A 22,603-nucleotide genomic window follows, 5' to 3' on the forward strand; every position below is an offset into this window, starting at 1 on the left:
CCATAAATAAAATTCCCATTCCATTTTAATCATTCTGTACATTGCTTGTAAAAGTTACGTCTTGAATATATATCTTCGCATAGTATAATAATTTTTAGTTTGAATGCCATTTCGAATCTTCTCATAAAGAACCTTCTGGAATTCAGGCCAAAATCAACTCTTACTTCCTGCGCCAATAAAATAAAGACTTCTTCTATTGAAGGGTTGAGGGGTAGATACCATTGAAACACTCATCGGAATGTGGTCGAAATATTTATTAGAGACTAAATCCCTTTCTTTTTAAGAGACTGTAATTATTACATATAGAAGCGGCATCCTTGCTCTCAACTCCACTTGTAGTTTTGAAATCCGATCACGTTCCGATGGGGAAAAAAATTGTTCCAATCGTTTGGTAAAAGGAAGATTCTTGGGCGGGTGGCTTTGCGAAGAAAAGCTTGCCACATTTTTAAGGTTGACAATTTTCGGGTACACACCCAGTTAAGCGCAGAGCTGTTCGTTTTCTTTTCTTCAATTTTATTTTATTCTATCTTTATTTCTTGGATTTTCTTATTTATTTACTTGGGGAACATCCTTTGCCCTCATGTTGTAAAAAGAAAGAAAAAAATCGATAAAAATAGGCTAAAAAGTAGATATGTAAAGCATTACGAGAGAAAAAAAATCATCCGTTAATGATTTATAGTTCCAAGTTGGTGGTTGCCGCCTTTTCTAACCTCCCAGAATTCTGTGAAGTTCAGTTTTATTGAGGTGCCATTTTTTTTTTCTTTCTCATATCGTAGCTAAATACTAAGTGTTTCGCAGTTAAATAGGCGACAAAATTTGCTCGAAGTTTTGTCTTTAATTCTTTTATTGAGCGTAGGTGTACTAATTGCAGAAAAGAAAAAAATATATATTGACAATCCATGTTTAAGATTATAAGTTTGATATCTTTATAAAATGGTAAGATTATAAAAACGACTTTACAATCTCTAACTGACCAACTGTAATTGATTATTTTAAAAAATTTGCCAGGCATTACTTGTCATTATTTGGGCATTATTATTTTTATCAATCGAAAAATGCAAGTTTTTTGTGGGAGGCAAAAATTTAGAATTCAGGTCACGTTACTGACTTCAACAAGCTTAAGCATGAATAATTATTTTCACTTCCATTTTTATTCTTTTTAACTGACGCAACTCGGTAAATATAACTAAGGCAGACTCAAAACTTGTCTTCGATGGCAATATATATTTTAACCCTTTCATCTGAATAATTTTTAAGGTATAAGGAAGATTTATTTTCTTCTTTATTAAAAAAAGGATAAAATTTAAAAAAAGAAAAAAACGAAAGATTTTTTTAAAACTTGATTTTGAATTTCTTTACGAAGTTAGGCAAAATAGCTGCCCCGTTAGCAAGATGTGAGAATTTTTGCTAAAGAAACTTCATTACAAAGAAACTTTCCATGAAGAGAAGTCTATTTTAATAATTTGCATACCTGCCAACTTTTACCCATTTGGCGTAAAATTTTATTTCTATATTTAAAGTGGTAGTAAAATCTATGCTTTCTATGTATTTCTTGCATTTATAAGATTAATTTATAATTTTTTTGAAACACCACTATTTTTAAAAAAATTAAACATATATATTAATACGTAAAACTATTTTGGTAGACCATATGAGCTCGCTCAAAATACAGCGTGTGTTTCTGCTTAAAATTGTAATTTAAATTCCATTTTACTGCCACTGGGGAAAATCATCCTTGAAAGGATTAAAAGTTGGCAGGTATGAATTTGAAATATTTAACGTTATCTTTAAAAATTGCAGAAATAAACTAAAAAATCGCCAAACTACCAAAATGAACAAAAATAATTTACCTGCTGTTTAATTATTATTTTAAGAAATTAGTCTTTCAGTAACCATTACTCGGAAATTTTCTTGCCGAGTTTATGGATCATGGGTTCGAATCCCCTGACATCGGGCAAACTGCGGGAGGTTTTCGTGATTTACCTAACCATGTAACGCAAATGCGGATTAGTTGCATCAAAAAGTTCTCCACGAAGGCTAGTTTGTACCAATGCCTGCTTCAAGAGCTCTCTCGTCTTCTGGGTTGAGTTCAAAATTATACAAGGCTATGGTGTTGGATTCTGGTAGTCGCAAGGTCAAAATTGGGCCTTCTGTTCAACGCCGGTAATAAAACAAAATAAAAGTATGAATTTAAAAATAAATACTTAACCTTTAAAGCTATTCATCTATCGAAATTATTTCTCTTTATCTACTAAATATATTTTTCTGATCTGAAAGCTTAACAGTTATTTTTCTCTTTTTGAACAAGCTTAATAATCAAAGATAAAATAAAACAACTGACGTCGCACAAAGAACTGTTGAATTAAATCTTTTTTTCTTTTCTTTTCAGCTCCTTTGTAGATTAATGCAAATACCTGAAAACTCAATTTAGATTTTTGTCCATAAAATTCCTCTCCATTCAGAAATTCTGCCTTGTTCCTAGTTTTTCCCGTTTCCTGAAAAAGGATTCTTTTTACTTCCTCAAAGGAGAAAGGGAAAGAAATTTCGGTGTTAGTGACTTTTTTTTGGGATTACAGGATGTTGCCCTTTTTTTCTAAAGAGAGAAATTTTCTTTTTTTTATTTTTTATTTGGAGATTTAAATGAAGAGCTAGGACGTAAACAACATATATTGCCGAGGTAAACATGTTTTTTCAACCTTTAAAATCTGAATGCTTAATAAAAAAATAAATTCCTGATATTAGTAACTATTGTTAAGACTAGTCAAGAATAAAAATAATTTACATGAAAGGAAATTTGAAAGTACTAGAAGTATGATAAACACAAAATGCTTTGCTTCAAAAAAAAAAATAACAGCCAATGAAATTCTAAAAAAAAAAAATCAAATAGCGAAGTTACGCTATTTGTAAATCTAACAAACATTTTTACTAATTTGTTTATACACAATTGGGTCAGGTATAACTTCCAATGCTAGTATGCGTTTTTATGAATCACTTAACTACTTTACATTATTTTTTTTTCCTTATTATTCCTTACATTATTTTGCATTTTCTTTTGTTAATGTTCCTCATCGAAAGAAATTCATACATTGTTGCTATATGTGTAAATAAAATAAAAAAAGAATAATAACTTAGTTTACTTTTTAAGCGGTTAAACAATTCCACCGTTTTGTTTCACTTAAGCATGGAAGCTAATAAATAATTTTTAATAATAAATAATAATACTGAAAAAATTATTCCTTACATTATTTTGCATTTTCCTTTGTTAATGTCATCGAAAGAAATTCATACATTGTTGCTATATGTGTAAATAAAATAAAAGAAGAAGAATAACTTAGTTTACTTTTTGAGCGGTTAAACAATTCCACCGTTTTGTTTTACTTGAGTATGGAAGCTAATAAATAATTTTTAATTATAAATAATAATACTGAAAAAATATTGTAGTTTCGTATCAATGTCATGTATTAAATATTAAATTAAAACATAAAATCAGATTTATTCATAATAATTTAAAATATATAGGACAAAATTATATTTTCTGATTGTTTATGATTAGAAATCCGTTATACTAACAAATTATTTTATATTAAAAACGTCTTTAAAAAACGAGTTAAAAATTAGAAAAAGCAAACAAAAATTTACATATCTTAAAGTACTCGAATTGTGCATATTTATTTCATTTAAATTTATCAATTTATTTAATTTTATATGCATATTTAATTTAATTAAAGAATAAGATCAGCTTTTTAGAGCAAGTTGGAGAAGCTGCAATAGGTCCGAAAGTTAACAATTTAGATCATTTCTCAAATTTAAATCAAAATTCAAAACATGAAATCATGTAGTGAGTATTACATTACAGTCGTCTTGAAGAAAAAAAGTTTCCTTTTCTTACAATTTTTTGAGACAAACAATTTTAATTCGATTTCATGCCAAAAAAATTATAAATTTTAACTCGTACTCTACGATAATTATTTCTATTGTTTTATTCTATAACCAGCGTTGAACAGTCAACTCAATTCTAAGTTAACAACTATCAATGGTTAACTCTGTAGCCTTGCAATTTTGAACTTGCCACAATTACATAAGAAAAGGAAACTCTTGAATCAAACATTGGGGAATCTAGCCATCCTTGAGTACTTGATGGTGTAACTAACCCGCGTTAGCGTTCGATGGCGAGAAAAACCACGAAAACCTCAAGCGCTTAGCCCGACGGCAAGGAGATTCTAACCCATGAGCCGTCTATCTCTAAGGATAATTTGCGTCAGCACTGTCATCGGTGCGAGCCGGGTGCAGATTTTGTATCGATTTGGGTTACCTCATTGGGAGGCGAATGCACAGACATAATTTTGAGTTTACGTCTACTAATATTCAACTTTGTAGCCTTGTAATTTTGAACCCAATCCAGAAGACAAAGGAACTCCTGGATCAAATATTTGGAAAAATTTGCCTTCGTGGAGAACTTTTTGGTGGGACTAACCCGCATTTGCTTTACATATAGAGGAAAACCTCCAACTGTAAACGCGACAGCAAGGGGACTCTAACCCATGATTCCTGCACTACTTAGGATATTTTACGTCAGCACTGTTATCGGTGCGAGCCGGGAGTGGAATTCGTATCGGCCAGCAGTCAGAAATCCTTAAATTAAGTACCCAAGATCTTGCTAGCACCCCCTAAAAGTCTCGGGTGGCAATAGCGCCCACGTTAGGAACCTGTTTTCTATGAGTTATTGTTCTTAGTCTAATGCTGTGCTGAGTTTAATGTTCATCAACGAATTTGATTTTTACATTTCTATAGTAAATTGTTTTAAAATAGCTTTCCATTTTTGCATAATACTCGCTAAATATAACTATGAAACAAAGAAAAAAAAGACCTTAGGTTTATCGCATTTTTCCCCCACATGATAAATTAGATTTTAAAACGTTTCAATATTTTAGTAAAATTTTTATAAAAGCAAAAAGACGTTATGCTACTTTTCAATCTACAACATATAACTCCAGATAACGCAAACGTACTTCCATCAGAAAGTAATCCACGAAGGCTAGTTTGTCCTAATGTTTGATTTAGGAGTTTCCCGTGTGTCTGAATTAGGTTCGAAATTACAAGGTTGGATGTTGATAGTTGTAAAACCAAAAATGAGTGGGCTGTTCAAAACCGATTAAAGAACATGTTGCCTCCAAAAAATTTGCATTCATGTAGACCCTTACATATATCGATGCATTCTTGATGAAAAAAACTTTTTTTTATGATACATTTCTTTTTTTTTTTTTTTTTTGCAAAATAGGGACATTTTAAACAAAACCTCTGCCAAGTTTACGAAACTGCGCACTTTCATTGATAAGTGAATTTCGATTTCATTCACAAGATCAGAATGAAATTTGACAGTAAGATAAGGGCGCCATCTATAGCCTAAGTCTAAATTTAAAAGAATCGGAAGCTTTCTAGTGAAAATCTATTTACAAATATTTTTTGTGATGTCTATTAAAACTATTATTAAAATCAATTATTATTTACATTATATTACTTACTAAAATCCAATTCAACAAACAAAGAAATCAGAGTATTTATTATTATTTTCAAATCTCATAATTTGATTTTCACAAAATTGAAAAGATTTCTCGATTTTAAAGCTTATGTTCAGAATTGTAATTATATTTTATTAATACTCTTGCTATAATTCCTTATTATGATTTTTTACCGTGTAATTAAGTATAATATTTTTATTTATATAGGGCATTTTTTAATAACTTATATCTACATAATGTATTTTTCCTCGTTGTCCAAAACTTCTTTAAAGAGCTCTTTTTATTATGAACGTAAATCAATTCCAATTCTTTTTTATTTTATCAATTTTATGCTTTTTTATTTTATTATTTTAAGGAACTATTAGCGATTAGGGGGGGGGGAGTAGAAACGATTTTGATTTCTTCTAATCCTTCCAGCATGGGCGACACCATGAGCGATTGAAAAAGTGAGATAGTTCGATCCTGACGGCCGCCAAAACGTTCGACGTGCTTACGTAGCAAGATAAACATAGTTTTGACTGAAAGTCCTGTCGTTGATAAGATAAGGGGATGGAAGTTTAGTGAGAAGGGTACTAGCTCAGGAGCTGACCACGTCGTCTTACCGGGGTCAAAATTATACGGCATAACAGACTATGTCTGTTAAAAGATAACACTCTGAAAAACGGGGCTAGGTGCTTGGATGTGGTTGGGTGACGTGTTTATGTGAAAGCGAGGCTGCAAAATCTAGTTGGCACAAATAATTATTATTAGTTTTCAGTGAAAGTGGAAATCCGATAAAAACTGCTGCTAATGCCTCTGTGTTATGCACTCTAAAAAAACTTGTGTCATTGCTTAGCCTGAAGAATTTTCTGGATTTTGGGAAAAGGTCTTGAATATGGTACACGATTAATAGCAGATGCGTGTGGGAGATAAACATTTAAGCAAATCAGCAAAGCTAGAAGTAACTCATATTTTCGTCTCTTCCCGATTTTCAGAAAATTTCTTTGAGCAAAGTCAAACTCAGACTCTTGAAGTTGTATTTACCCAGGATTTGATTAATAATTTTAAAATCCGCTTAATTCCAGAGAGGGATACGTTCATGGTTTCGACCGAACAGAAGCGACCAAAAAGAAAATCCATTGTTGTACCATACTGTTTCGATTATTGAACTTTTTGTTCTTGAAAGGTTGACTTCAACATAAAATATTTTTGCTAAGATATGATAGCAAAGATAGGTGTCAAAAAGGGCAGATCATTTTTTTTTTTTTTTTTTTTTTTTTTTTTTGAAGCTGTTATATCATTTTCTATTATATTACTTCTGAAATCCTAAATCATTAAGTGGCCAACAAAAGTTTCTTTTTTGTCCTGAAAAAAAAACTCAGTTGATCTATAAAAGTCATATCACACGTGCAGAAATTCGCCCAACACAACACACAACTTTCGTTCAACACAACAGTATGCAAAACTTTTAGCGCAACTTGGAAGTAGAATCATCGTGTGATATGCCAAACGAAGTTGAAGAAACTTTTTTCCTCCTCTTCGAAAAAGTTTGCCCAACATTTCACACAACAACGCTTTTGATCAATCAGGTGCGAGCAGTCCACAACATTTTTTTCAAGAGAAAACAAGATGGCCAACTTGTGATGGTCTTCGGTGTCGATGTCAGATATTTGTTATCTTAGGTGAGTGTCAATACTTTTTGTTTAATGTTTTTTTGCAGAAAATATGATTCAATTCTAAAGAACTTATTAAAATACTTTTGAGTAATAATGTTATTGCATAGCTTATTTTTCAAAACGGCGATAGATTTTCTATGCCAAATTCGCCAATCTGAAGGAATATAAACAGGCGATGAATTTTAAGAGTTTAAATAATTTATTGATCCATAAATTACTAAGGCTGGAATTGATAAATATGCGAGATCCATTGTAAAATAATACACAGACAACAATCGCCAGGTAAAGAATACTGATTTTTACCCATGAAGAATCATAGATCGACTGTGGGCGCTAAATTGCCGGGATAGAAGGAAGGTATCGGCGCGTTTACGATAAACATTTTCATGAACTTTGGCAACTCTAGAACAACTTTTACCGACTGAATGTTGGATGAAAAGTTTATCTTGCTGTTGCGTTGTGTGTTGTGTTGGGTGAATTTCTGCACGTGTGATATGGCTTTTAAAGCCATGTCACACGTGCAGAAATAAAGCTTCAAACTGAGCAGATTTTAATGGAGAAAACAAGATAAAAGTTTTTGAAAGAAAATGTCTCAATAGTAACCTTGGTGGCGTCAGTAGGTGAAAACGTTTTAAATCAGAAACTTAAAGAACTTCTAAAGAGGCTGATATAATTAAATATAACAAAATTTAAAAAACGAACTGATTGGATTATGGGAATGGATGGAAGAAGACCCAAAAGGATTTTTGTGCCGAAGCCTTACCATAGATAATAATAAGGTCAAAATAACAATGTCGCTTCAGCAAAATCAGACTTTTGAGTAATCGGGATAAAGAACTGGTGGTCCTTGTGGTCCTGTTGAAATCTTCAACTGAAGACTGTGGCTCACCCTGGGCTGTCGTACCGGCATGATGATACCGAATTTTTTAACGTCTTTTCACTTTTTATTAAATTTTTTTTTATACAAAAAATTCTAACGAATCAGAGGACAACAAAGAATCAACGCTTTTTAGATTTAATCTTTATTTTTCCAGATTTTCTTTCACTATAAAATAAAATTATACTTATCCATTAAGCCGGCGCAAGTAACTTCAGCTATTTCTTTTTATTTATTTATTTAATTTTTTTTATTTAATTTTATATTAATTCGGCATGACTTTTGTTGACACAAAATTTCGAAATTATTTGTTGAAATTCAAAATTAAAAATAAAATAAAATTATTACTTTAAATATACTTTATGTTTACAGCATAGGAAACATTGAAATAAAATACTTATGTCAGTGCGTTACTAGAATTTCTCGCCAAAAGAATTATGTAGAACGTCAATGTTGGATTTTACACGAGTAACTATGGTCGACAGTTAAAAATTTTCCCTTCTCCTATAAGCAATTCCTCACAAAGAATTTAAATTACTATGATTCACATATGCAAAAAATTTCATATTAAATTAAGAACAGAATTTACATCGCAATCATATTTACCGTAGCAAAAGGGAAATACAAAGTAAAAACATGAATTTTTATCATAAATAACATTTAATTGGTTTCTATATGTCGTCCCAATATAAGAGTTACGTTCAAACTATTAAGTTCTTTTAAATAAACGTACGATTGCTATCAAATTATATTTATTTCTAATCCAGGTAATTAATTTAATTAATAAATACAATAATATCGGTATTATGACTGATACAGAAAACGTTAAAATTAATAGAGTATAACTCCCAAGCGTTTCTTTCACAAATAATAATAACGCAATACCAAAGAAGAAAATGAGAATTTAAGTGAGGAGGTTGCTTTGTTGCCCAAACACCTCACGTTTAAATACCAAACAATTCTCTGGAGGTGTGCCACCCTTTTTGATCCTCACGCCCAGTAATTTGAACGGAATAAGAAGATATTGTACGTACAACACACGTATAACTGCAACCGCCAGTAATAATTTTGTCATTCCGTGACAACCCTCCGAAGCCTTACAAACTTAAATAAAAGGATTTTCTACACAACTGGACAACATGCTGACACCATTTTGAAGACCGGGCAGGTAGAACAGAAAAATTAAAGTAATTGTCTGTGCCTAGAACTGTTGGAAAATTATTGTTATTATTACCCTAACACCACCCACAATCTTATGTAAACATTTCACGGAGCGGAGTTGAGTGGCGATTCAGGATTTCAAAGTTTATTTTATTTTTATTATCGTCTGCTTAAAAAAAAGAATTGTTCTGAGTGGTAGGAAAGGATGCCATTTAAAAACAAGAGGACCCATTAAAGTTGAGAGGTCGGGTTGTGGTAATTTTCGCTGTAACTGCCTGGTACTTGAGCAGACGGATGTGTTATTATCTTTTTATTTGGTAACACATTGAAAGCGGGTGTTGAATTATAAGGAAAGCTTTGTTTTCGGCCGACAAAATGATTTCGTAAAAGTCAAACCAATTGTTTTGAGTTGAGTTGCTGCATCATAATTTGAATTTTTTCTTTCTTTTTTTACAATACCGATACTATTCTATAATGTATGCAAATTTCTACGTCAGCTAACGTCGAAAAATATCATGAAATTGAATATGCAATTCTCGAACTTCTGCAATATAACAAAAATAACTAGTGAAGCTCATGCTATTTCGGCTATATTGAATATAAGTTATCAATTTGTGATGTTTTTTAAATATTAGATGTACGATTTTAAGCAATTTTTTAAACTTAATAAAATACATCTGGAAAAAAAAAAATAAAAGTTTCAAGCAAAATTTATTTTTGTTAAAAATTGTTTTCTGAAACACGAAGTTTCTATAGGCGATCGCAACGCTCGATAAGACCGATTCCATGCATTTGACACTTCCCTTCCCTCTCCTCCTCTTTTCAGTTGTATAAGAATGCACTACGATATTTTTCCTTTTTTTAATATTTTTCGGTTTTAATTAATAAAAATATTTTTTAAAATGTCCATGATGCTTTCTTTTAGAACTATGTTTAATGCAGTTTTCAGTTCTACAGAGTTTCTCAGCTTAAAAGATTTTAATCTATATGAAAATCAAGACTTAAACTAACGTACTTCTTTCTTCTAAGACTCTCCACGCGCTAATAGTGCAAGCATGCAAAGTGTTGCTATCGGTAGAAAGTTCTGCTCAACGCCATCTGTAGCCCATTTCGATCGCCTATCTTGGGTGATATGACTTTCACAACCTAATTAGTTGCCTTGAAATTGAACTTGTCACTCTGAACTTGTTATCGAGACTTACACACAAAATTGTTAAAATATATCAAAACAATTTGTTTTTACTTAGTGTATATTAGTGGTTAGAGAATAGGATTCCGGTCTGTGAGGACAGGGGTTCGATCCTCCTCTTTACTAAGAAACACAGTGTCTTAGTAGAGAGGAGGATCATAAAATCTGTGGTATCGAAAATCGCTAAGAAGTACCATGGGTAAAGGAATCTGAAGAAAATTTCTTTCTCCTTCAGACCTATGTCTAAATTGAGGAAGTGGCCTCGCGAATGAGTGGTACTAAAATCTGTCCGTAGAGTTCAAAGCTAAGACGTTCTTTCATCCTTGAGTTACACTCTTCTCGAGCGAAAGATGCACGTCCTGCAGTGAACTGATCGTTAAGACACAGTTCCCAGCAGATCACCGAAGTCAAGCATCACTGCCTGCGATCAACGTGCGGGTGGGTGACCATTTGGATCAGTCTGCGTAGGGACCGAGGGTGTGCGGTATTGGTCCTCGTTAAACTGTTCTACCGTAAAGTGCTCGACTTCTCGTGTAGGTCGTCGGGCTACCGAAGCGGGGGTGCCATCCCCTCTGCAGAGGATCAAAATTGCGATGGCATGTCTTCGGATCATCCTCCGGGATGTTTCCCAGACCGTCGCCAATAGCCCATTGTGCAGCTCTAGTGCGACGTAAATGAACTTCAACAACAACGAAAGATGCACCTTCTTAGCTTATTTCGCGAAACGCCAATTGATAGCGAGCTTGGCTTGTCCTTGAGTCATTCGAAACAACACCACCTCTTTTTAGTTTTTTTCTTCTTTGGGGGGGGGGGGAGAGGGAGAGCTGGTAGATAAATTCATAATTGAAGTATTAAATTTATTGTTTTAAATATGAATAATTTTATTATTATTATTATCAGCTATATTGTATTATATTATTTTCATTAAAATGTTAAAATAGACATCGAAAAATTTATTGGATGTTTTATATGCAAGTGTTGTGTTGAAATAATACTCTTATATATTCATTAAATTCGCTTTCACTTAGAATATATTTTATTTTTAATTGATTATCATAGATATCGAGGGATCCATATCGATTAGTAACATCACACCGTATCAAACAGTAACCCTGTCGATCAGTAACACGCCTCTATGTTTAATTTAAATAAGACCTTGCCCCTTTCCTTTCACGTGTTTATTTTTAACTTATTCAACTGAGTACTTCTAACGAAAATTCTTCACCCGTTGTAATCTAAACTTTCCGTTTTTAACTATTAATTGTCTTTCAAATTCAAAATTTAGTGTGCCAACCCGAACCACAGGTTGATGTCAACCATCAAAAATTCCTTGTGTGAAAAAAACATTTCCGAATTTTTCAAATAATTCTATCTTAAATTTTTAATTGGTACCTATCTCGGTCCGTTAAATAAAAACCGTTAATATAAAAAAAATCTACGAAAATAACTAGTCAATGATAAATTAGAGTGAGTCATGTAAAATTATATTAATTATAATAAAAGCTTGGTTTCTTTTCAAAATTATCAGGTACAACACACAAACTTTAATGGTAACTAAGTCAAATGAGTTGCACAACTGTATTTAAATATTCTAATTCTTCAACTATTCTCCAATCCTAATTAGTTTTAAACAATACGTAAAAAAAAAGTTGTTTTTTTTTACACTCTAGCTATTGCCCGCGTGAAAGTATTTAGCTTTCAATTTCAACTATTTTCAAGAGATGTCGGCGATATAGTCAGAGTTTTTTGCGTAGTGAATTTTAGTAATAATTTAAAATTTATTCGGCAGTCATTAAATCATAGAAACAACCGTGAGAATGAGCTCGGGACATCTCCATCGTAAGATAAAATAGTGTGGCATATATCCACCAATAAGATTATTAAATACTAGTTCCCTAGTATATAAGACAGGTTAACTTCTATTCCGAAGTATTACAGATTCGATCTTCATCTTGTAAATACTTCTTTTTTGACGTGGTAAATATTATTTTATATATTACTCGGATTTTCTCGCCTTCGTTCTTGAAAGTATTATTTCATATTAATCGGATAATTTTTTTTGTTGTAAATAATTCATTATATTGTACTTTCAAATTAGATGTCATTCATTCGTTGTCTATGGCAAATAACTCCGTTGAAGAGGCAAGTGCCATAAGGCAGATACCTCGAATATAACACTCACGTTAAAGCAGATACCTCGAATATAACATTCACATTTATTATTTATAGGTACCTTTTGATACATGAAGGTTGACACGGCCAAAAGCAAACTCTTCCCTTAATAGACTCCATTACGTACTTTACTAATATTACTTCTACAATATATGTACAATGCTATTCCTCGAAAAGGGTAAGAGCTTCGTCACCTATAATTGGTAAAACAAAATTCAGTTTGAGTTTAAAACTTCTATAGCTATTTCAGAAAGGATCAAAAATAAATCTAAATAATTGCCTCGTAACTAAATTTTTTAATGAAAAAAAAAGCAAAATTATTCCGAATAAATACTTAAGGTATAATTAATTTTTTAACACTACTTAAATTATTACTTAAGACATCCTAACAAAATGTATTAATAACTATGTTGTTATCAATAGATACAGAAATAGCAGAGTTTGCTGTTGTTGTTGTTAATTTACGTCGCACTAGAGCTGCACAATGGGCTATTGGCGACGGTCTGGGAAACATCCCGGAGGATGATCCGAAGACATGCCATCACAATTTTGATCCTCTGCGGTGGGGATGGCACCCCCGGTTCGGTAGCCCGACGACCTGCGCGCGAAGTCGAGCACTTTACGGTAGCACAGTTTAACGAGGACCAATACCGCACACCCTCGGTCCCTACGCAGACTGATCCAAGTGGTCACCCACCCGCACACTGACCGTAGCCAGTGATGCCTGACTTCGGTGATATGCTGGGAGCCGCGTCTTAACGATCAGTCCACTGCGGGACAAATACCAGAGTTTATAAGGCCGCGTAAGAGAAATATATATTTATAGATTACCAGCAAATCTATATACTTTATTCCTAAAAAATTATGTCCGCTTCTTTGAAGGGTTAAATACTTTATGTGTGAATATGATAGAAATATATCTCCAGTATAGTGACTTTATGACTTACAAAAGTACTTAATTAATACTTACTATACGACAAATATATCTATAATATAACTTTTTATGAGAAAAATATATCATTTTGCGAAATTAAAACCAATGACAAAATAAGAGAGTATCTAAAGTTAATAATAACGTGAATCCAAGGCGGAAAGACACATTTTATAATATAAAAAGTTAATTTTCTTCAAAAATTATAATGGTAAAAGTCAATATCTTTCGAGCTCTAAAAAATAGACACCATTCTCAAAACTCGCCAGATGCGACATGCAATCTGCTTATTTTACCTTTCACGGCCACTGCGGGTGTTCGAGTTTTATTTTCATCTTTATTTATTTCCCATTTTTTTATTGGCTACTTTGCGTTTACTGTTTCACTCACCCCTCACTTAATTTATCTCGAACTGTTTTTCACCTTAATTTTCCGTTTTTTAATTGGCAAATTCACATTTGTTGCTTCAAATCTTTTTCCTCACCAGGCTTCATAGCAGGCAAAAGAAAAAATCAGGACAACATTTAAAAAAAAAAAAATTAAGAACATTTTCTGGAGCATCATATACCATACTACTTTTAAAAATGCAAACAGCTAACTAAAAAGTATTGTTTGCTCTACTTTAGAAGAATACATAAAAGTCAATTTTGCTTATGGAAGAATAAAAAATGCTATTTATAGTTTTATAATTACTTTGTTCAGAACAGCAGTTTCAACAGTTAATTCTAACAGCTTCCAAAAAATTTTTTATTAATATTCAGCAATTCATAATAATTTCAAATTAATACAATAGAAAAACGTTGTGACACGATAGCATTAAAAAATATAAATAATACTCAGATCGATGGAGATTCCTCAATTTAACATTTAAAAATTCTAAGATTTTAATCGTTTTATTAGAATTTATTATTTTTAAAATCACATGAAAGATCTAAATAAATAGATAAGACTTTTAAACAAGAAGTCTGTAATGTTTTTTTCAGGCTCAAATCTAAAGGGGTAGCAAATGATAAGGCAGCCTTTGAGAAAATGCACTTGCGCAGGAACGAAAATTATTATTGTGAAAGCAGAAAAGGCTTGCGTCTAAAGCAGGGTTGGCTTTTTGCCGTGCCAGTGGCAGAAACTGGTTATAACCGGTAAAAACTGGCAGAAACTAAATAAACGTCTATATTAGTTCTAGTAATTGCTTAATGACATTTTGTTTAAGTAAAGTGAAAAATGTAACTCCATGTAACTGTAACAAACTTTTTAATTCATTGTTTGTAAATATGTATTATTTTGTTTATATTAAATATAAAGAGTACAATGTATCAAATGTTTATATAAAATAAAGAATTAAGTAATGTAATTATAAATATAAATACTAGATTTTAGTTTATTATATCAAACTCTGAAATTCAGTAATTATTATCATTTAACTCTTAACAAAACTGAATAAAGCTATTTTCAATTAGTTTTTTTCTTTTCAAGACATAATTTGCATGGCAACAATCCAATTATTATAACAGTAACGGTTTTAATCTTTGCTGTAGGTATATTAACCCAGATTTTGTACCTTATGTCATAGTTTTGCAAAACAAATCGGCCCCATTTCCTGAAACTTATTTTTCCAGTCAAGTTTTGACAGCTACGCCAACTGCTACATGGTGGCCCAGTTTTAAAAAATATGCAATGGATGAAAGTTTCTCAAATCTTGCTTGTTCCTTGATGGCAACACCTGCTAGTTCTGCTGGACTTGAGAGAATCTTCTCAAATTACTCGTTCGTGCATAGCAAATTGAGAAATTGTTTAGGTTTAGAAACTGCATCAAAACTTGTCTTTTGTTATAGATTACTGCAAAGTGCAAACAATGTAATATTTGATTTTGAATAGTGATAATTTTGTAAATAAATTGTACTTTGTTTAACATTTAATTTGTTTTTTCTATGAATTATCCATTGTATGTCAATCTCAGTACTTACTCTTATGTCTTTTTCTGAATTTCTGCCACAAATGTGGCAGCCAGTTTTAACCAATTTCTACCAGTAGCTTTAACCACCTCGGCAGAAACTTGCCAACCTTGGTCTAAAGCCAACAAATTACACAGTAGTTCAAATCTAGTGGAAATAGTTCTATGTATTATCGCCTGCATATCTTTATTTTAATATTATTTGAGTTTTATTTGCTTTTTTTATTACAGCAACAGTTCCCAGTATATAAAAAGAATCCTTTGAAGATCAATATAGCTAAAGTTGTGAGTAACAAGGTAAGAAAAAATATAAATTCTATTATTTTTCATAAATTTTGAGCAATTAGAAGATCATAACTTTTATGAAAACAATTTATTTAACAACTTATCAATAATGATATACATTGAGCTGACTTCCAGTCAGTTAAATTCTCTTAAAATATGCTATATACAATTAAAGTACCATCACTTTTTGAATTTTTGTCACATACATTTCATAAGAGATTTTTAATGTAACTGCTTTGAAAGAGAAAGGGCAAAGAAAAAGCACCACAAATATACATTAGAAATTACATTCAGAACAGTTATTCAATACAAATAGACTGCAAAATGAAAGAAGCAGAGTTATTCTTGAATATACAATTCATACCATTTTACTCATAAGTTCAAAATTTTATAAACATGAAAACAATTGAAAAATACATTACTCTTTATAAAGAGTAATAAACAATTTTAAACAATTGAAAACTTTTGAATATGAGTTTATCAAACATACAACTAAATAAATTATTTATTTTTATAATGATTTAAAATATTATTAAACACAAAAATTGATTTATAAAAAAAAAAATCTGTAAAAAAAAATTTGAAAAATATGTAGTTTTTCTAGAACATATAAAAATAAAAAAAAAATAAAAAATTCAAAATTTAGTTTAGGTCAAATTTTATCATGAATAATTTGAATATAAGTGAAAACTAAAAAATCAGGTAGCAGAAAACAAAAAAACATACAAATTTAATGAAAAAGATTAAATATACAAATTTTTAAACACTAATAGTTTTTGAAGATAATTTAATTATACCAACTTAAAATAATCTTTTTACAAAATAAGTAAATAAATAATAAATAAGTATTGCTTAACAATTTAATCAAAATCTTGAAAAGTAGTACTTAAATAAAAAAGGGAGGGAGCTAGTTCAGTATTTACTGAACTAAATAATTATTTACTGAACTATAAATATTTATTTATTACAAGAAAAACTAAGAATTATAACAACAATTAATGAGAAATTTTACATTTCAACTATTATTAATATATTTTTGTAGGAAAAATTATAAAAATTGCACAGATACAAATTTAAAAACTCAAAACTAAAAATAAGAACTTACTCATTAAAAATAAATCCTTAAACATTTATGTTAAACTTTCTCAAATAAAAAAGTAAAAATTAAAAAGTATTAACTTATACACTTTAATATCAATTATGTTTACGATAATTGCAAACATTCCACATTTCAGAAAAATGAATTTTGAAACAGTACACATATAATATGGACAATACTGACATAGCATGCAACATACAATCAACAACTTAAAAAAATTAAAATAATGTAAACCATTTCAAACCTAGTTTTAAACTATCATGAAGATATTACGGCAAGAGAATGGTTAAGAATTGCAAATTCAGAGACATAAATATTGCAGTGAATACAAGCTAAAGATACATTTCTATAGTCAAAAGCTAGGGAAAATATTTTATTACATTGGAATACAATCAATTATTTTAAAATACAATGTAGCCTTAAAAATAACATGTGAAGAGGAAAATTATGTTTGAAAAACAATTGAAACATTAGAATTTCGAATATAAAAAATAAAAGATAGATAGGGACCACAGTAAAAATAGGAAAACGTTATTTTCACCAATTCTAAAAAGTATTATTTCCACAAATGTACAGTACATGAAGTGATATTACAGTACATGAAGAAAAGAAAAATACAAATTTTAAATAACAATAATTCATACATAGATTTATAAATTAATATACATATTCACAAATTATTGCATGCTTTCATAAATTATTAAACAGATTCTTTGAGGAAATAATTTGAATTCTTATTAATAAAAACGGCAAAAACATTTATAAATATTATTTCGTCTCGCACTTGAACACAAACTGGTATGAAACCGCAATGGGTAAAAAAATAAAATATATCAAAAAGCTTAGAAGATTTTAATAAATACATGCATACTTTGGTATGAATAATTACTGCTGAAATCATTCCTAAACGAATTAAATTTCATTTGAAATCAAAAGAAAAAATGCTGATTATTTATTAATAAAGGTAGTAATACATATCAATTCTATCTCACGACAGTGATTCTTTTTCTCTTTCTAACCAAATTTTTGAATTTCAAGAATAGGACAAAAATTTTACAACAAGTACTAATTTGGTCTCATAGAGATAAAAAAAAATTTAAGTCATTTTTTAAAATTATTTACAAATTTTTAAAAAACTTCCTGAAACGACCTGAAACACATTAAATTTATTCAAAACACTCTTTTATGGTTTTTAACTTTATTACTATTTAGAATTAAGTGTGAAAATATATTTATTAAATAACATAATTACAGGTAGATGTACAGAAAATAGCTTAGAAACAAGAGATATAAACTATAAATCAATCTTCGGCAAATCATCCAATTATCTCCAATTCCTGAAGGAAAAAAAAGTTTAAATGCAAGAACTATCAACATTCGACAAGACCTGCGAAATCTTTGTTGATCCATTCAATACATTAGAGATAGTCATTGAAACAGATGCTTCATCTTGATCAGTACCATGCACAGCATTATGATCACTTTGGAGTATTGCATCACAGTTTAGTTCGGAGGTGTCCGTGAGATTATCTCCGGCAAACTGAACACCAGCCAAATCTGTAGCTGCTTGGGCATTCTCATCATTTTGCTCATCGTTGGGCAATACTAGAGAAGTGGTGGTGCCATCCTGCTGTTGAATTGTAAAATAATAAGGTTCGTTTTCCAGATCCTGACCAGATGGCAACTGTATGGTGATTGTTTGAGTGCCATCCACATTAGAATCTCCCTGAGGAATGTTCACAGTAATTCCTGGTGGAAGATTTACTGTTCCTCCATCTTGATTTAGTGCATTCAAGCAACTATAAATCAGCTGAGCTGCCGTGACATTGCTGGGAAGAATACCTTCTAATTGTTGAACAGCATTGTCTGTAAGTTGCATTTCAACTGAAGATGGATCAGTAACAGCTGTTTCAAGAGGCCCCTCCGGTATGCTGGCCGAGGCAGAAGCAGCCTCGAGTTCAATGTTGGAACCTTGGCGCTCGTGGTCAGAAACATGGTGTAAAAAGTTCTCTTTACTTACAGATTTGAAGGAACAAAAGGTGCAGGAGTATAAACCTTCCATTCCTGGATGTTTGTTGCGAAGATGTGTTTTATAGGAAATTGCCTGAAAAATAAAAAGTTTTATAGAAAATAAATTTGATTAAGATTGAAAGATTTTCATCAATGAATATCTGTTTGTTGGTTCATAATTATTATTACGACAAAAAATTTTATGTTATCAATAGAAAAAGCCTTTAGTAACATATTGAACAGATAACGAAATTTTTTTTTGCTATAACAAATTTTATTTTTACCATTAAGTCTTTGGAAAAAAAATGATATATACTTTGACTTAATCGGAGTGCCTGACTTTTCACACTTATTGTCTAATTTTTATAATTACTTTGTGTATACCCGTATTTTAGATTGTTGAACCAAACTATGCATTTTTTTAATTTTGTTAATTTCAGCATTCAATATAAATATTTTATATCCACATAATATACTACCCTATAATAATAAAAGAGAGACTCAGTTTTGAAAAAAAATTTAAGGAAATACTTAGAGGATTATTTTATAATTTTAGAGGTATTTAGTGCATATGATTTTTCATACTTAGCAATAAGGTTTAAAGTTTTAAGAGGTAACATGTACTACAAGAAATGGTTAAATTTTTTCATTTCATTAACTTCCCTATTCAAATGAACACATTTTTATTATTAATCAATGAATGCAGTCTATTCCCCAATATGTGTATTTAAATTATGCAATATGTACATTTCTCTGCTGTTCACTTTATTTATTTATTATTATTATTTTTTTTTTTTTTTTGCTCATCTTTAGGTAGTGCAGTGTCCCCCTTTTTAATTACTAAAAGATCTTTTGCATTCCCCTTTTTATTTTTTTACAATACTGGTAAATATCCTTAATTGAAGCTAAAAAATTGCTGAGTAAATATTTTAACATTTTAAGTCTTCCCTAAAAACACATTTTTTCTGAATGCACCTATCTTTTTGTTTAAAAAACAGGACAAGATTTTTTGCAATGTCTTAAACAAGCCACAACTGAATTTTTTTTCGCAAAAAAAAAGCTACATATTGTTCTCTGCTAATCCTAGTTAAAAGTTTGTAAATTTCTTACTCATCTTGGGTGGTGCAGTGTCTTAAAAACAGTAATTAGCTGAAATTTTCAGCCAATAGAAAACAAACTCACAGTGAAGTCACTGAGACATCAACCAATTGCTTAGAATTTGGAAAGCCTCATTCAAGACCCTCAAAAGACTACTGGAAAATTAACAAAACTAAATATATACAGAATTAAGCTGGAAAAATGTGTGTTCTGTGAATGAAAAATTTATGTGATAATCGCAGGGTCAAGAAAAGACAGCTTTATGTTTCCTTTTTAGAATAAAGAGATAAAATTTGCTGTCAAGAAACTTCCAACTTAGCTTTGTTTTTTTTTGTTTGTTTTTTTTTTTTTTTTGGACAAAAATATGCAGATGTGGCTTGTTTAAATCGTCAGTAAATAGAGAGAAAATGAAATCTTATCCTGTTTTTTTTTTTTTTAACAAAAAGAGGAATGCATTCAGACGCCCGTTGGCTGAGTGGTAGCGCTTCGCGCTCCCGTGCCACAGGTCCTGGGTTCGATCCTCGGGTCAGGCAAGGTTGACTCAGCCTTTCATCCCTTCAGTGGGTCGATAAATGATTACCAAGCATGCTTGGGAACTTAACACTGGGGGTTCCGCGTTCGGTTGACCACCTAACCGGAACATCTGCTATCGCACCCCAGAGCCCAAGAAAACTGAGATGGGCACAGTAGGCCTTGGCCCTCTATGGGCTGTCACACCACTGAGTTTAGTTTAGTTATTTAGAATGCATTCAGAAAAAATTTTTGGGCAGGGGCATTCAAATGAGAGAAAATGCAAACTATGGTGCCTTAATTTTTATTATAATTTTCAATCCTTTTCAACAGAAAAAAAAAGAAGTGTTTCCAGGAAAGACTCAAGTTTTTTTAAAAATTACCTCGGAAATTTTGAACTTTCAACTGAGGTTGTTAACCAGTAGAATAAAAAAATAAAAAGAAGGATGCAAATGATCTGTTAGTAATAAAAAAAAAGAGGCACTGCAATATCTCAAGAGGAGCAAAAAAAAAATAATAAAGTACACAAAAGAGAAATGTTTATATTAAACAATTTAAATTATTAACTTAATTATTGGGGAATAAAATGCTTTCATAAATCAATAATATAAGCATGTCTATTAAACAAGTTAATGAGAAAATTCAACTATTTCCAGTAGTATGTATTGCAAAATTCAGAAGTTATATATATGTTGCGGATATAAAATATATTCAGTAATTAATAAAATATTTTTTGTTGAATAGTGAAATTAACAGAAAAAAATACTTAATTTGTGAACCAAACTAAGTATTTCTTACTACCTAAAATATGGATAATGCACAAAGTAATTTAAAAAATTAGACAATTAAAGGGAAAATTTATCTAAAAAAAAATGAAAGGCACTGAGATTAAGTCAAACACTTAAAGGTGCAATAAAATTAAAAGGTTAATAAGATTTCACAGGAAGGAGAAATAATACAAGGAGTGATCAAATGAAAAGGTACGAAACGACGTAAAAACTTAACAGTTTTAAATATTTGCATATTTCGCCATGGGAGAACAAAACAAGACATCTAGGGATGCGATTGCAGTCTCTGACTGTGATCGGAGAATGTGCGGGCGCCAGCATGCGCAGGAGAGAGCAGAGGCTCTTATCAAAAGCGGCGCCCAAATGATGCGGTAGTCCGTATGAGGACAGGACGGCGTTCACGTTGCAAAATTCGAGGAGCAGAGAGGTGTTATCCGATTTCAAACAGCGACGACGCCTATGCAGGTCCATCAAGAACAAAAGACCGGGGCTGCTCACAGAGCGTGTGGTTCTGTTCCATGATAGCGCACGTTCTTACGTCTCCAGAGTCACACACATGGAACTGGTCAAGTTCAAGTGGGAGACCTTGGAACATCCGCCCTACAGTCCGAACATGTCGCCTTGCGATTTCCATGTGTTTTGACCACTGAAGAAACACCTGAAAGGGAAGGGCTCGGACGATGTACTCAAGGACGCTGTGAAGGACTGGGCTCGTCACGGCCACAGGAATACCGGGAACAAGGAATCCTGTGGCTTGTTCATCAGTGGGGATCGTTGTGCTCAGGCCTATGGTGTATATTTTGAATAAAGTCTACATTTCTACCCACCGTGTCGTCTCGTACCTTTTTCATTTGATCACCCCTTGTAGTTGAAAAGGTTATTCAAATTTGCAAAAGGATTTAGACATTAAAAATTTTAAAACACAGAAAATTTTGACAATGGAAATATTACATCCCTCACATGTTTAGTTGGTAATGTCACCAAAAGTAGATTGATGTAAACTAACAGCAAACCCATCACCTCTGTTCCAAGAAAAATTGCACTGGTCCAGGTAAGAAAAAGCAATTAACTTGTTGCACAATAAGCGAATTTGCCACAAAGGTCAGGGTGAGAAATTTACTTCCATTGAAAGAAAATGTTTAATTCATGTTAAAATGGTGAAGTTAGTTTTAACTTTTGAATTAAACTATGCCATTATTATTTTCCATCATAACCTGATAAAGAAATAGTTTTCTCCAAAATTTAGGAAAATTTGTGTTAAGTGCTTTTGTTTTTAAAAAAAGGTTCGACTGCATATACAAATACAAAATATAACCAGGTATTATTCAGCAAACAAATATTCTTAATTTCTTAAACTCTTA

At 31.3% G+C, this 22,603-nt stretch overlaps 1 protein-coding gene and 1 long non-coding RNA gene across 6 annotated transcripts in view; one reads left to right on the plus strand and one right to left on the minus strand.

Moving 5' to 3' along the window:
- LOC110282269 (uncharacterized) overlaps window positions 1–18,988 on the plus strand; it is a 137,720-nt gene extending 118,732 nt beyond the window's left edge. For all 3 annotated transcript variants that reach the window (XR_011636565.2, XR_015435320.1, XR_011636564.2), the window contains exons 3-4: window positions 15,684–15,749; window positions 18,091–18,988. This is a non-coding gene — a long non-coding RNA (uncharacterized LOC110282269). The remainder of the gene's footprint in view (window positions 1–15,683; window positions 15,750–18,090) is intronic.
- Window positions 15,807–22,603, minus strand: part of LOC107441760 (uncharacterized) — a 28,708-nt gene continuing 21,911 nt past the window's right edge. For all 3 annotated transcript variants that reach the window (XM_016055127.4, XM_016055135.5, XM_087167332.1), the window contains one exon: window positions 15,807–18,940. In XM_016055127.4, coding sequence (XP_015910613.3) covers window positions 18,191–18,940 — 750 coding nt within the window. In that variant the 3' untranslated portion in view covers window positions 15,807–18,190. The remainder of the gene's footprint in view (window positions 18,941–22,603) is intronic.

The sequence above is a fragment of the Parasteatoda tepidariorum genome, chromosome 1, assembly GCF_982258835.1.
Source record: "Parasteatoda tepidariorum strain Cologne lab strain chromosome 1, Ptep-v5.0, whole genome shotgun sequence".
NCBI lineage: Eukaryota > Metazoa > Arthropoda > Arachnida > Araneae > Theridiidae > Parasteatoda > Parasteatoda tepidariorum.